Source organism: Rattus norvegicus, chromosome 14 (assembly GCF_036323735.1).
Source record: "Rattus norvegicus strain BN/NHsdMcwi chromosome 14, GRCr8, whole genome shotgun sequence".
NCBI classification, from domain to species: domain Eukaryota; kingdom Metazoa; phylum Chordata; class Mammalia; order Rodentia; family Muridae; genus Rattus; species Rattus norvegicus.
Genome location: NC_086032.1, coordinates 104,647,099 through 104,661,937, shown reverse-complemented (window position 1 = coordinate 104,661,937; position 14,839 = coordinate 104,647,099). Strand labels below are relative to the sequence as shown.

The 14,839-nt window shown below is 41.9% G+C and overlaps 1 protein-coding gene across 2 annotated transcripts in view; it reads right to left on the bottom strand.

Moving 5' to 3' along the window:
* LOC120096700 (uncharacterized) overlaps positions 1 to 14,839 on the bottom strand; it is a 44,827-nt gene that overhangs the window by 18,023 nt on the left and 11,965 nt on the right. The window contains exon 2 of one of the 2 annotated variants that reach the window (XM_063273796.1): positions 6,354 to 14,839. This exon is cut by the window's right edge and continues 8,145 nt beyond it. The exons of the other annotated variant lie outside the window; for it this stretch is intronic. Coding sequence (XP_063129866.1) covers positions 14,534 to 14,839 — 306 coding nt within the window. The 3' untranslated portion in view covers positions 6,354 to 14,533. Of the gene's footprint in view, positions 1 to 6,353 lie in introns of those variants that run through there. 2 annotated transcript variants of the gene reach the window in all.

Here is a 14,839-nt window from a genome sequence, read left to right as displayed (position 1 = left end):
TCATCAAGATGGGAACATGGCAGCATCCAGGCAGGCCTGGTGCAGGAGGAGCTAAGTTCCACATCTTTACCAGAAGGAAGCCAGGAACAGACCCAGCATCCTAGGAGGAGCTAGGAAGAGAGCCTCCAAGCCCACCCCACAGTGACACACTTCCTCCAACAAGGACACACCTTGTAATCCTGCCACCTCCTGGGTCAAGCATATGCAAACCATCACATTTCACTCCCTGGCCGCCATAGACTTGTTGAAACACATGAGTCTATGGAGGCCATACCTAAACTTAGCATAATAAAAACGTATATTTAGTTCAATTTCTAAAGTCCCCATAGTCTATAACAGTATCAACAATGTTAAAAGTCCAAGTTCAAAGTGTCTTCCAAGATCCATCTAATCACTTAGCTGTAATCCCCAAATTAAGACAGGCAACCAGCTGGGCAAACTTCAAACTCTACCATCATCCCTGTCTAATGTCAGATCTTCAACTTCTTTTTCATCTTTGTTGACTACAACACATTTCTTTCTCCTGAGCTGTTTCCACTCCCTGTTAGCAGCTTTCCTCAGCAGATAGCTGGTGACTCTGGCATTTTTAAAATCTTTGGGTCTCCAAGGCAACTTCAATGTTACAGCTTGTTTCAGGGTCTGGGATCCACACACGATCCACCAAAGGGCTAGCTTCACTTCTCCAGCCCTGCCCTCTGTAGCAGTTTAATTTCAGGTTGATCCACACTACACCATTGCTGTTATTCTTGGTGATCATTTCATGGTACTGGCATCTCCAATACACCAGTAGCCTCTCCTAGGCTCTCTTCATGGTGCCTCAACTCCTTTGCCTGACCCCTTCAGTCCTGGGCCATTGATTGCAACTGAGGGTGCACCTTCACTAATGGCCTTCCATGGCCTCTCACAGTGCCCAGCCTCAGCTGCTGTTCATGACCCCCTTATGCCTTCGAAACCAATACCACTTGGGTGACTCTTACACATTACCAAGGCCAGTCACAGCACAAGGTACAACCTTGGCATCTCTGGAACATAGCTCTCGAAAACACTTCCCATTTGATTTCACCTCAGTGATGCTGGTCTCTTTCTTAGCTCCAGCTGACCAGCATCAATTGTCCCAGTCGTCTCCCTCTCCTCTTAAATATAAAGCCAGAGACACATGGCCAAAGCTGTTGAGTTCTGCTGCTTGCAGGAGCTGGAACATGGCCTCCTTGTTCTATTACATTACCACTAGCCTCCTCTTTTTGAACTCCTTCACTGCCTAAACTTGGCTGTCCTGATCTTGCTGTGGACTGACCTTGAATTTAGAGATCTGTATGCCTATCTCCTGGGATTAAAGGTTTGTACTAAGTTGCTTGGAGCCAATTTAGCTGGGAGGAATCTTGCCCCAAGGTCATTACTCTCTTAATTCAATTTAATATCCTTGAGCACAGGATTCAGCTCCATTTCACTTCCGGGTGAATACTCGACCCATTTATTTTGTATTTTTCCTTTTTCAACTTCCCTTTTTTCATTAAAATGCTCTTCATGAGACTTAACCAGAGAACAAAATCTATAATGGGTGTTTCTGAGACTTCCTTTGTCCATTTAAATAATCTGAGTCTTAGCCTTAGGCTGACTGTCCAGACAAGGGCAAAAAGCAGCCACATTCTTCACCAAAATACCACAAAAGGAGTCTTTACAGTTCAGACTGAAATTCTCCTCTGAAACCTCTTGGTCTAGTCTTGTGCAATTCAAATCACTCTCAGTAACAAAGACTTCCATATTCCTACTAAGATAGCCCATTAAGCCCCATTTAAAGCATTCCACTGCTTTCCAAATCCAATTTCCCAAAATCCACATTCTTCCAAACAAAAGCACGGTCAGGCCTACCACAGCAATTGCCCAGTGCCTGGTACCAACTTCTGTCTTAGTTAGGGTCTTAGTGCTGTGAACAGACACCATAACCAATGTAAGTTTTATAAAAGACAACATTTAATTGGTCTGGCTTACAGGTTCAGAGGTTCAGTCCATTATCATCAAGGCAGGAGCATGGCAGCATCCAGGGAGGCCTGCTGCAGGAGGATCTGAGTTCTACATCTTTACCGGAAGGAAGCCAGGAACAGACTGAGCATCCCCAGGCAGCTAGGAGGAGGGTCTCCAAGCCTACCACCACAGTGACACACTTCCTCCAACAAGGCCACACCTTCCAACAGTGCCACTATCTGGGCCAAGCCTATGCAAACCATTACACCACCCTCAGCAGAAGATATGTAGTCACCCCATCACTCCTTGGAAGACTGACCTTTTTCAATTGACTGAGGGAATTAATCCTTCATTGTCTACCAAAGCTGCAGGGACTTTCTATGAAGGAAATGCCAGGAAAGACAATATCAGTGTTCCTCAGGACCTGCCAATAGCTGCCTATGGAACTATAACCAGACTTAAGGCAAAGAAGGCCCCTAGAGGATAGGTACAAACTGTAGCCCATGAGGAAATTTATGGGGCAGTGAACTGTGAAAGTTAGCCTGGTCCTCAGTTGAGCTAAAGGCTTTGAAGCCCCAGAGACCCTAAATGGCTCCCAAGTACCAGAGCCCTGTCACTTAGCCACAAGTCCTCCATGGATTTGTGTCCATCAGCCATGTAAGGCAAACACTCCAAGACCTTTCACATGTAGATGAGGTATCCCTAACATCTTAGACCAAGACAATAGGAAAAGAGACATGAGCATAGGTCATGTAGACTCAAGACAGAGGTCTCCATGCTAATGAAGTACCTAGAGGCCTGGAGGGTGTAGCCAATATGCTTCTCTTCCCAGACATTCCTCTCTGAAAAAGGTATTTAATCTCAGGTCCACCTTGAGAAGTGGGGTATAGTTTCATGCATTGACTTCCCACCATTACAATAAATTATTTGAAACCATGGACTGGCTCTTTTCATCAGAATCTGCCTTGGGGAGCCATGGAGAAGGCCTTAGCTACAAATCCACTGCCTAATCTCCCATAGAAGGCTTCTCTGTACTCCCAGCCACAGCTGCCACCATGCCAGTCATCAAATCAAGGATTCTCCCAATAGAACTAGCCAGAGTTCCCCTTATCCACTCCCACCCCATCCTTTGGGCCTGGGCTAGACCCAGTCTGCGGGCCCCCACTCATTCTCAACTCTTCTGTGACTCCCAGCGGCTTCTGGATGTCCAAGAGCCTGAGAATCAGAGAGCCCCTGCCTCATCACAGGCCTGCAGACCCCAACTAGCTCTGGCTTCTCACTTCTCAGACTGTGCTTTCCCTACTTCTCCCCCACCCTCAGTTAGTGCCTCAGCACTTCCCTTCAGCCCAAGACAGCGCAGGGAGAGACAAGCACAGTCAAACTCCCCATGTTCTGCCTCCCCAAGTGGCTATGCCCTGTGGTGGAGCAGACAAGGACCCATAACCATACAGAAATGCAGTATACTACCAAGGAATTTAACGAGTTTGCTAATTCATTAAAGCAGAAATCCTGGGAATGTGTGTGAGAATGGATTTTAAGGGTGTATGCTAGTGGTGGAAGGAACATAAAACTAGATCAGACTGAGTTTATTGATATGGGCCCTCTGAATTTAAAATGGAAGCTCACACAGTTAAAATAAAAAGGTGTGGAAATTTTTTGAATGGTTGGCTAAAACATTGGTCAAAAGTTGGCCTACTGACAAGGAGTTGGAGATGCCCAATATCATTAGCCTACTGTTGCTGAAGAGATTTTTAAGGCTCAGGGAATTGCAATGCCAGAGTGGGTACTCTGTGCAAAACCTAATCCCCACAATGGGAAGGCTGAAAAGACATTCTCTTTACTAGTCTTGTGAGACACAAAACAGAAAGAGGAGCACCAACACATTTGAAGAGTTTTGTTGGCCCCCTTTTTCTTGTGTCAGACCTCTAGGTTGGAGACACTGATGCTCGGTTGGATGAATTATGTGCAATGGGTTTAGTTGGGTCCTGAGATAGCAGGAGACAGGTAGCAGCACTAAATTGCCAAAGGCAAGGTGATCTTGATTGTTGTAATGGTCAGCATAGATAAAGCAGTGTCCATAATGGGCTAACCCGTAATAGTCTGCACAGGCAAAGTGAATTTGATGGTGGCGTGACTTGTATGGACCGTTGGTATTGGCTAATCAATCGTGGTGTCTCCAGGCATAAAATAGGTACGAAACCTATTGATTTTTTTCGGTTGATCTGTATAAGCAGGAAAATTCTCAAACAAATGAAAGAAAAGCTACATTGGATCACTGCAAAAGAGAATCTTGGCCCATGAATCAATTTCTAGACTTGAGCCAGTTAGCAGACCCAGAAAACCTCAAATGAAGGAATGACCAGGTTCCCCTGAGGAAGGATCTTGATAAAATACCTAAAAGGTTTTGCTACTAGCTTTTCTCCAGTTCTAACCTTTCTCCAGTCCTTCCCCAGAGGGACCTCTGGTCTTTCCCAAGGACAATTGTACACTGTCAGAAAGGAAACGCTCAGGCTTTCCAGGATCTACTGGGTACTGGTTCTGAATTAACACTGATTCCAAGAGACTCCCTCTCCAAATGTTGTGGCTCTCCAGTTAAAAGAGGCGCTTATGGAGGTCAGGTGATTAACAGAGTTTTGGATGAAGTCTGGGTCACAGGAAGTCCAACAAGTCTCCAAACTCATCCTGTGTTTTTTTTCTCCAGTTCCAGAATACATATATAGATATAGATATATAGATAGATATACTTAGAAGGTGGGAGAATTCTCACACTGGTTCCCTGACCTATGGAGTAAGGACTACTATGGTTGGAAAAGCTAAATGGAAGCCTTTAGAGTTGCCTCTCATAGGGAAAATAATGAATCAAAAATAGTATTGTATTCCTGGAGGAATTGCAGAAATTAGTGCCACCATCAAGGGACTTGAAAGATGCAAGGGTGGTGGTTCCCACCATATCTCCGTTTAACTCTCCTATCTGGGCAGTGCAGAAGACAGAATGGCAGTTGCCTATTGAAAACTCAGGTAGTGACTCCTACTGCAGCTGCTGTACTTGGTGTGGTGTTGGGTAGATTACCTCCCCCTGGTATATGGTATGCAGCTATCAATCTAGCAAATGCCTTTTTCTTGGTACCTGTCTGTAAGGATCACCAGAAACAATTTGCTTTCAGTTGACAAGACTAGGGGTATACCTTTATAGATTTGCCTCAAGGATATATTATCTCTCCTGTCCTGTAACATAACTTGATAGGCATCTTGACAGTGTGTTTCCTCGATGAAATATCACATTAGTACACCATATTAATGACAGTATGCTGGTGGGACTAAGTAAGCAGGAGGTAGTAATCACTTTGAACTCATTGATAATACGTATGTGCATCAGAGGATGGGAAATAAACCCAGTGACAAATTGAAGGCCTTCTACCCCAGTGAGATGCTGAGAAGTCCAGTGATGTGGAACAGGCAGAAAATTTCCTTCCAAGGATTATTGCATCTGGACCCTTCTACCACCAAGAAAGTAGCAGAGTATTTTATTGCGCCTATTTGGGTTCTAGAGATAGCACATTCCTCACTTAGGTGTATTACTCTGACCTATATAACAAGTGATTTAGAGAGCTGCTCCCTTTGTGTGGGGCCTGGAACAGGAAAATACTCGACAGGTGTGGGCTGCTGTGCAGACTGATCAACCATGTGGACCATGTGATCCAGCAGACCTGATGGTATTCGAGGTGCTGGTGGCAGACAGGGATGCTGTTTGGAGCTTCTTATAGACCTCTATTGATAAATCATAGAAGAAACCTATCAGTTTTAGGAGCAAGGCTCTAACATCATCTGCAGACAATTATTCCCACTTTAAGAGAGAGTTCTTGTCCTGCTATTGGACCTTAGTGGAAACTGAACATTTGACAATGTGCCACCAAGTTATCATGCCACTTGAGTAACTTGGTAACATCACGAGCTGTGTGTTATCTGACTCACGAAGTCATAAAGTAGAACTTTAAGAGGTACAAGATAGTCATCAGTTTGTTCTGGTCCTCACAATTCCACCACAGACATCCATGTCAAACACATTAATCAGTGTTCTATAAAAGTATGTAAACAAAGTAAAATGTATCTCTACAGAAGAGTATCACAGGCCAATTGCTTTGAGACTTCTGTCTTTCAGTGGACCCTGTCTTGTTTCATTCCATCATAGAGATGTAAAAGTGAATACTGCTCATTGATGCACTCTCTTCTGGGACTATAACAGAAAGACTTTGGAATGATGAGCTCATTAGTTATGTAACAGCAAGGGTGGCCAATGGAATGTATGATGACAAGATTAGTCCGCTGTATAGTTTATGTATATCATTAATTTCTATAGTATGAAAACACCTCCTATATTTAGCTAAGGAAAGCTGCTATGACTCTAGAGCTACAATAACTCTTCATATATACGAGCTTGGGAAATTGACAGGTTCCCATAATATGTGGAGGTCATGAATGAAGCATTTCATATTGGCAAATGACCATTTTGGAAGAATGAGTGTGGCTATGTTTCCTTTATAGAATGCACTGACTGTAATTAAGAACATGGCCATCTTATAACTTCATTTTTATTATAGGCTGATGTCAAAAGTAAATCTTTGTTGACTATTGAAGGAATATGAATGTACATCTTTTAGTGTTTTTTAGCAAAACCATAACTATATAATTTTGATTTTAAATTGTTTTAAGAAAAACAATGATAAATTAAATAGCTACATCATGGAGTGCAGATTTAAGGTTTCTTAGTCTATTAATTTTTCTGTTTTGATGTTTGAACTTTTGCATTCTATCACACTAGAGAACTGAAGATGATAATCTGAGATAGTCAGTGACTCACAGCATGAAGAAAGCCCCATTGGAGTCTACTGAGAATTCAGGGCATGAGACAAAGAGCAAATATCTTTGCACCTCACCCATAATCATATGTATATTTCCACAGGTGTTTAAATTAAGTCAGTCTAGAGAAAAGCATCAAGAATGGCTGACAGGAAATGTTCCTATAGGGGAAAAAAGCAGTTATGATTGATGGACTGCCTTTATGTGTATACAATCAGTGTAGTCTCTTAAGCAACAGAAGAATGTTCTCTCATAGTTATCAAAGTATGCTTTTATTTGGCTTATATCTTTATAGTGTCATTGAGGCAAACTGTAGAAAGGGTTGGTGACTTTGTTAGTCATTTATGGAATTAGAGTTTTTAGAGTAATGGAAAATAATATAACTTACTATTTTCTTTGACTTTATTAACTAAATAAATTAAAACTACTTTTTTGTACATATGAGTCAATGTATATTAATTTTGACCCCAGTACAGATGGAAATATTGACATAATTTTTTCCAAGTGTTTTACACCAGAAAAACAATACTGACTCCATAAACAAGATTTGTAGAAGATTAACAATCAGACCATAGCAAAGGGACCAAAGAGAGGAAAACAGGACTGATGGTATGGCAGAGCAGAAAGAAAGTGTCACTCTGAACACAAGCGTACTTGCATTTGTTTGATCCCAGGACAGGCAATCAGATGTTCTTAAACAGCTGCTTTAGGAACTGTGACAGGCAATGCCCTCTTTGTCTATCTGGTAGAGAAGAAATGTTGCACGCAGGGTTTTCATGTCAAGTGTTCCCTAGTAAGGAAGACCGTGGCTATGTTATTATTAAGTAGAGTTCAAAGAATCCCAAACCTCAGCCTTTAATCTAGATGGACAAGGTCTGAACACTGACTGCATTTGGACTGGGCAGCTGTTTGTAGGATCCCAGAGCAAGGGAAAGCCTCTCTTGCTACTAACTGGGTGTGTTTCGTGATCTGAGGCTCCCAGAAAGAAGAGACACTTAGGGGTGACAAGAAGCCATATCATTTTCCAGTTCAACACCATGTGTTGGGATATAAAAAAAGGAGAGCAGTTTCTATTGCAGAGTGATCTGATAGACCAGCTCTCGGGATTTTTACATTCTTGGCACTTTTATGAAAATACTTAGCAACTTTCATCTCTCCAGAAAATACCTATAGATATCACGACAGGTGAGAACTATAACTGAAGTATAATTTAGTCACCCAATAATTCCTTTAAAATCTAGTGTTGTTGTTGTTTTGTTTTGTTTTTTCGGATGGGGTGGGGTGTTAGTTTTGTGCTTTCTTTGACAAGCCTGAAGAGCTCAGTAGAAACTGTGTAGCCATTCTACCTTCCTATTAAAAAGTAAATAAAAGAGAAAATGCCAGACAGATCTGTAGGCATGAAGATATCAACATAACTTGTGTCTCGTATTCTCTTATACCTACAGTGTCTTCTTCCTGTTTGGCCTGCCTCCACCACTTGTCTCTACCTTCATTGAGTCTCCTCACATTTTCCCTGGAATGGAACCCTGGCAAGCTCTGATTATCCTTTCTATATCATATCATAGAAGGGACCATTTGGCTTTAAATCCTTTAAAATAGATTTGAGGTTCAACTTAAAAAACAAAACACAAAAAACAACAACAACAACAAAAAATATACAACTCATGTATGCTGGGCAGACCTCACACTCATGTACTCATGGCTGTCTTTGAACTCCTAATCTTTCCATTTCTGCCTCTCAAATTCTGAGCTTGTGGGTATATATCATCAGGCCCAGTTTATACAGTGTTGGGGAAGAACCCAGGGTTTTATGCATGCTAGGCAAGTAGCCTACCAGCTAACCTGCATGTCCAGCCCTAAGTTTCATTATTGACCAAGGGAATTTCTAGTAATATTTGAAGGCAAAAGTAACTAGCTTGGCTTTGATCAACAACAGCGCTGTCGCTGTTAAAATTTGTGTGATTTTGCTCTGCTGTATTCTTTGCCACCATCTTTTCCAGTGGCCATATTAAATTAATCATAATACCTCACCAAGCCAGGAGTATACTGCCTCTCCCATCTCGCTGAAAATATTAGGTTCTGCTTGTTGTTTTAGTACTAAAATGGCCACTGAGGTTGTGAGCTCTGATGAGCACAACCTTCTGTCTCAGGCCTGGTAAGTTGTCCTTAAACTCTCAGTCCTCTTTCTCCACTTGCAGAAAAGATGTGTGAGAACTCTGTGCTCAGAAAAAAGAGCTAAGTAAAGCGTGCCAGGGAGGAGCTGCAGGACAGTGCAGTGTGTCTGAACCAAGAGGAGTCTGAGCAGTAGCTCAGTAGTTAAGAACATTGACTCACCTTCTACAGGACCTGAGTTTGATTCCTACCAACCAATGGCAGCTTATAACCCACTATACCCAGTCCCAGGAGATCTGATACTCTTTCCTGCTTGCCTTGGGCACTATAATACATGAGGTGCAAAGGCATACACGCAGGTGAATATCTATATACATAAAATAAAACAAAAAAGAAAGAAAAAATGGAGTTGAGATAGGAGTGATTAGCTTTAGGAGATTAAAACAAACAAACAAACAAACAAACAAACAAACAAACCAAGGGCATGAATACCAGCCTCACAAGTCACTCAGAGTGAATCTCAGAGGTAGAGGGTGGAGGTTGGGGGTGGGGGAGGATCGAGTTGGGAAGACAAAGCAAGACAAATTTCAGGTGTATTTTGAAACGACATCTGATGCACATATTTGATTTCATTAGCAGTTCCTTATCACTAGTATGTGCCAGTTGTAATTTCCCAAATTCATGTGCAGCTCAGATGAGTGCTTGGCACTGGAAAGCCTTTCTCTAGTTTGTAAAGAGCTGCTTCGGGGCCTTGGGTGCATATGGCTTTCTCTGGACAGAGGATTCTACATGTGCCTAAGCTTCTTGGCTCCTTCCTGCTTGGCGGTGGCAAATGCTAATTGAGGAACAGAAAGGTGGATAGAAGAGCAGCTGAGATTACAGCAGCCCTGCTTTAGTCATGGTACCCAGTTCAGTCCTCAGTGACTCTATCTCCAACCTGACTCATGGTGACCTATGCCCCATCCAGCATCCAGCGTCCATCATCCATCTGGCTTATCCCATCTCTATCTATCTTATGACAGACAAGGTCCTTAGGATCATTTAAAAAGGAACTGACCCATTTGTAAAAGACCCACTTATAAGCTCTAGTGTCCTGATCACCTCTCGAAGTTCCCACTTTCAAAAACTGTAAAGCAGTTCTCTTAGTGGCCAGCCATAGACCAACCTCCAGTTTCTTCCTCGTAGTTCTCAAGACTAATAGTCCACTGCCGGTGATATCTCAGTAGTTAATTGCCTGGTCGGTTTGTGCCGGACCCTGGATTCAATCCGGAGCATGAGACAGAAAAGGAGATTTAAGTGGGGAGAGGTGAGGACCGGAGAGAAGGAAGAAAGAAGGAGACCTTACTAAGTGCTAGGAATGTTTATTAAGATTCAGAGAGTACCAGTACAGCCCAAGCATCATTCCTGTTTCCCCTCCCCCTAACAGGTGAGGGGCTCTCACCAGCATACTCTGAAAGCCTGGTAAGCTGCTTTGGGGAGACCCCTCAGCTGGTGGGCAAGTGAAGCATGCGCCTTGCAATCCTTCTTCCTCTAGCCCAGCCAGCTTTGCTGAGCTGGGAAAGCTGCTCTCAAGGAATCCTAGGCTTCTGTTGTCCCTTACTGGCTGTGCGTAAGTAATAAATCTGCTTCGTGTAACGTGTTATGTGTGTGGGTGTTCTGCCTCACCAGACTTAGATAAGCTGGGAACCAGTGCGCACGCAGTGAACCTGCTTCGCAAATATCATCACATTGGATGTTAGGATTTAACATATGAATCCGGGGGGGACACAAACATTCGCTCTATAGCATATGTGTTCTGACATTTACATATTTGAAAATATCTCCATTTTTGCTTTCATGCATAAGGATAACTTGACTGTGTTTGCAATTCTTAAGTGCCATCTCCGTGTTCACAGCTCTGTGGTCGGCACGCCTTTCCTTCTTCGTGAAAAAAGGAGTCTGAGGCCCAGTCAGCTTTGGAGATGTGACTGTAATTCTTCCGTTTGAACTAAAAAATAATTTGACGTGTTTCTCTCCTAAATAAATGCTTTTGCTTTTTCAAAAAATTTGCAACCTTCAAATAGAACTCTCATGTCAAAGGGAATAAAAGTCTTGTTCTGAAGCCAAATATGAGTGTCGGTGGTTCAGGAACACAGATCCGGTTTCCCCAAAATTTGGGTTCCAAGGTGGCAACAGTTTCATGCAAATGTATAGTGACAGAACAAAGACGGTTGTAAGTGAAAACACCTTTAAAATAAGTTAGTGGAAACATCGGACATGTGGGTTACAGCAAAGTTGGGAAGCCTCTGTTAGAGGCCTTGGATGCTTTCTGGTGGCATTCTTAGCTTTTCAACAGGTGGAGACTAGCGGTTTGCTACAAATACATTTTAAGGATTTAATAGAAGAATGTTAGAGCAAACACAGGGTGGAGTAGGCAATGAATGGTTTTCAAAGGGAACAAATTAGAACTAGATAATTTAGCTTTGGTCTGCAACATTTTACCTTTCCATTAGCATACCATGCAGTCATTTGGTCACTGGTAACGTGTTGGGCTTTTTATCCTTTGGGAGCTTACATGTAACACAAAATTGTGTTACACCAGTTTTGGTTTAAACTTTAGAGTCTCTCTCTCTCTCTCTCTCTCTCTCTCTCTCTCTCTCTCTCTCTCTCTCTCTCTCTCTCTCTCTCTCTTTTCCCTCCTCAGATGAATGTTCTAATGCCCAGAACTTAATGTCTTCCTTTCCAAAATGACTTCACAGTTGTCATCACATCAGGATCTGGCACCAGGTGCTGATTCTGAACTGGCTGGATGGGCTGTGGGAGATCATGAGCTTCTTCTACAAGAAGGTAGCAGGGCTGTCAGAGGCAGAGGGAAGTCGAGTTTGATACATTGTTGCCTTTAAAGATGGATGAGGATGTAAGCCAAGACATGTGGGCTGCCTCTAAAGGATGGGAAAGCGATGGAATGGATCCTATTGTGGAGCTACTGAGTTTTGTTTTCAGATATCCATCTCCCCATCCCCCAAACTGTAAGAGAATAAGTCTGTACTATTTAGGGCATGAGTCTGCAGTGTTTGTCAAACAGCCATAGAATATGAATGATTCTATTTTTAGCTTCATATGTAAAGCTATCTAAACACATAAATCAAACATTTTTAGAATGGCTTCTTTTTATTGTAGTACATTTGATTTTAAATGAAAAAAAGTTAACTTTTCAGGAAAAAATAGTCTCTAAATTCTAGGGAATTTCCATATGTGTGGTAATACTTCTCCAGTTGGTTGGTCCTCTACTGAGGCCTCTGTTTCCTAGTCATGTTTTAAGACCAAATAGAAATGGAGATGGTATGAGTTCCTACTAAAAGGTATCCTTGTAGATCAAATGATACAAGAGGAACATACACTGGTGAAATTATGGTCTGTTCCCTAATGTCAAGGATTCCAGAGTAACTTTTCAGCCTGGAATTAAAGGAACCCCTATGTGGATATAAATTATTTAGTTGTTTCCAAGTCCCTCGGGATTCCAGGTAAATACATTCAAATTTTTATAAGTATTGACAACTCTAAATAGACACCCTGGCTGCCCAGTAACTAGAATAATCAAGAATTGTCATCTCTTGTTTGAGGAAGAGTAATAATAAAGCTAAAATCTGAGCACTGAGAGGTTTCCTTGTCTTACTTTGCCATGCTGTGTGATAACCCCCTTGGTGCTGTTGTGTGGTATCCCTTCTTCCTCAGGGCCTTTGCACATATCAGCAATCCCCCCATCTGTCTTGTAATAACTCTTAATCATTCATATCCCATTTTAAATATTGTTCCCTCAAAGGATCCCTTTGACCCAGCCTGCCGGTTTATGTTGGTGAATGCTATAATTTTTCTCAGTAACGATTTAATAGCTGTCTCTCTAGCTTTAAGTCCCTCTCAAGTTGTAAGAAGGCAGACAACACGTATTTTGTAGAGATCAGGTTAGGGAATATTTGAGAGAATATTCTATCCGTTTGGCTTTTCTGGACTTTTCTGTATATCTCATCTTACCTTCTGTTTAATCTATCTACCTCAGTCTCAGAACATGAACGCTATCTTTCACCTTTCAACTCAGAACAAAAACCAACCAACCAAATAAATAACCACAACAACAAAACTGTATGTATTCTTTCAGAAATCTCTGAGCAAGTTACACTGGATATTGCCAGTGTGCGATAGCTTTCTCTTGACATGGGAAATGAGTCTCAATTGTACCTGCACACCACTCCATGAGACCTTGTAGCAGTCATGCTCCAGATGTCTTGAGCGGTGTTTAAGTTTGTACCTCTGGTGACGAGACACCTCTGGTTTCCCTGTGGTTTTAACACCTCCAAACCTCATGGTGTGACAGTGTTCCTTGGCCGGCACTACTGAATCCAGGTGTGCATGTCTTTTTTATAAAGTGTGTTTAACAGAGATGGTCCTTATCTTTCTTTGGTACTATTATTATTTGTGAAATGGTCTCAGCACAAATGACTAAATTTTTTGTGAGCAGTCAATATTTGTATTACTTTCTGTTGCTAGCACAGTTTTGTTTTCCTTCTTAAATCTGTATTGGGACATATTCATGGAGTTTTGGTGGCAGGAGGTTATTATCCAAAACTGGACAATGTTTTGGATAATTTCTTCTCTACATAGTTGTCCCTGTGCTGATTCCTATCTGTTATTTATTTATTAGTTCATTTTTGTTTTAAGTAAAAATATTCACCATGAAATTATTAAGTATAATTAAAACACAAGTATCCATGTAGCGTGTGAGATAATCCTTCAAAGACTAGGCAGGCAACACCGAGGAGAATCCTCTCACACAGTAACCTTTCCGCTCCGCTGTTGACTGAGCACCCTTCAGCACCGTGGTGTGAATTCCTCACTACTGATTCACTCCTGGGCGTTGGCCCTTGAAAGTTCATACTTCAGCACACTGCTGCAGCTTTGCCAATGTCACTGGCAAGGAATGGGGCCTATGTAGTCTTCATTTTCATTATTTAAAAGAGAAAAGGATCCGTGTGAGGCATGAAGTAGTACTTCAATGCTTGCCTTCCACATGTGGCTTCCAGAAGCATCAGGTGAAGCCTGAGCCCAGAGGTGGGTAAAATCTTCAGGAATAAAATGAGAGCACAGTGTCATAAACACATGTTATTGTGAAATTATCACTGGAGAATGACCTTGGAAGGAGAACCTTCCATTACTAGTTATGAGCTTTGTCCATGACACGGACTTTAAGTATTCTATTAAATCTTCTTGAAGAGAAGCATTGTTGGCATTATTTGCCTGAGATATAACACTTGTTTTTCCAGAACTGAGACAAACAGGTGTATTCTTGTATACAGTTGCTTCCTGACCTGTTACCAATTAAATACTTTTTGTAACTGAATATAACTGGTAAGCAGAAGGTAGAACATGACCAACACTGTATAGTCCTTTGAATGAAATAAAGGGAATATATTTGGTATAATAATATTACTTTGGGACTCTGTTTTTGAAAAGATCATAAACTGTCTGCATTCCCTGTAGTATGAAGTCATCTTCTCTGTTAACTAATAAATGTGGTAAGAGGACCATGTACATGCAATAGTTAATCTTCATGTCAAACTGAAGGGCTTTAGAGTCCCCTAGGAGATGGCGAGGTACACCTTGGGTCTGATGGTGTGTATGTATGAGTGTGTGTGTGTGTGTGTGTGTGTGTGCATGTGTGTGTTGTGTGAGTGTATGTGTGATGTGAGTATGTGAGTCCATGTATAGTGTGTGCATGTATGGTGTGTGTATGTGTGTTTGTGTGTGTGTGTATGTGTGTGTGTGTGTCCATGTATAGTGTGTGCATGTATGGTATGTGTATGTGTGTTTGTGTGTGTATGTGTGTTTGTGTGTGTATGTGTGTATGTGTGTGTGTGTGCATGTATGGTGTGTG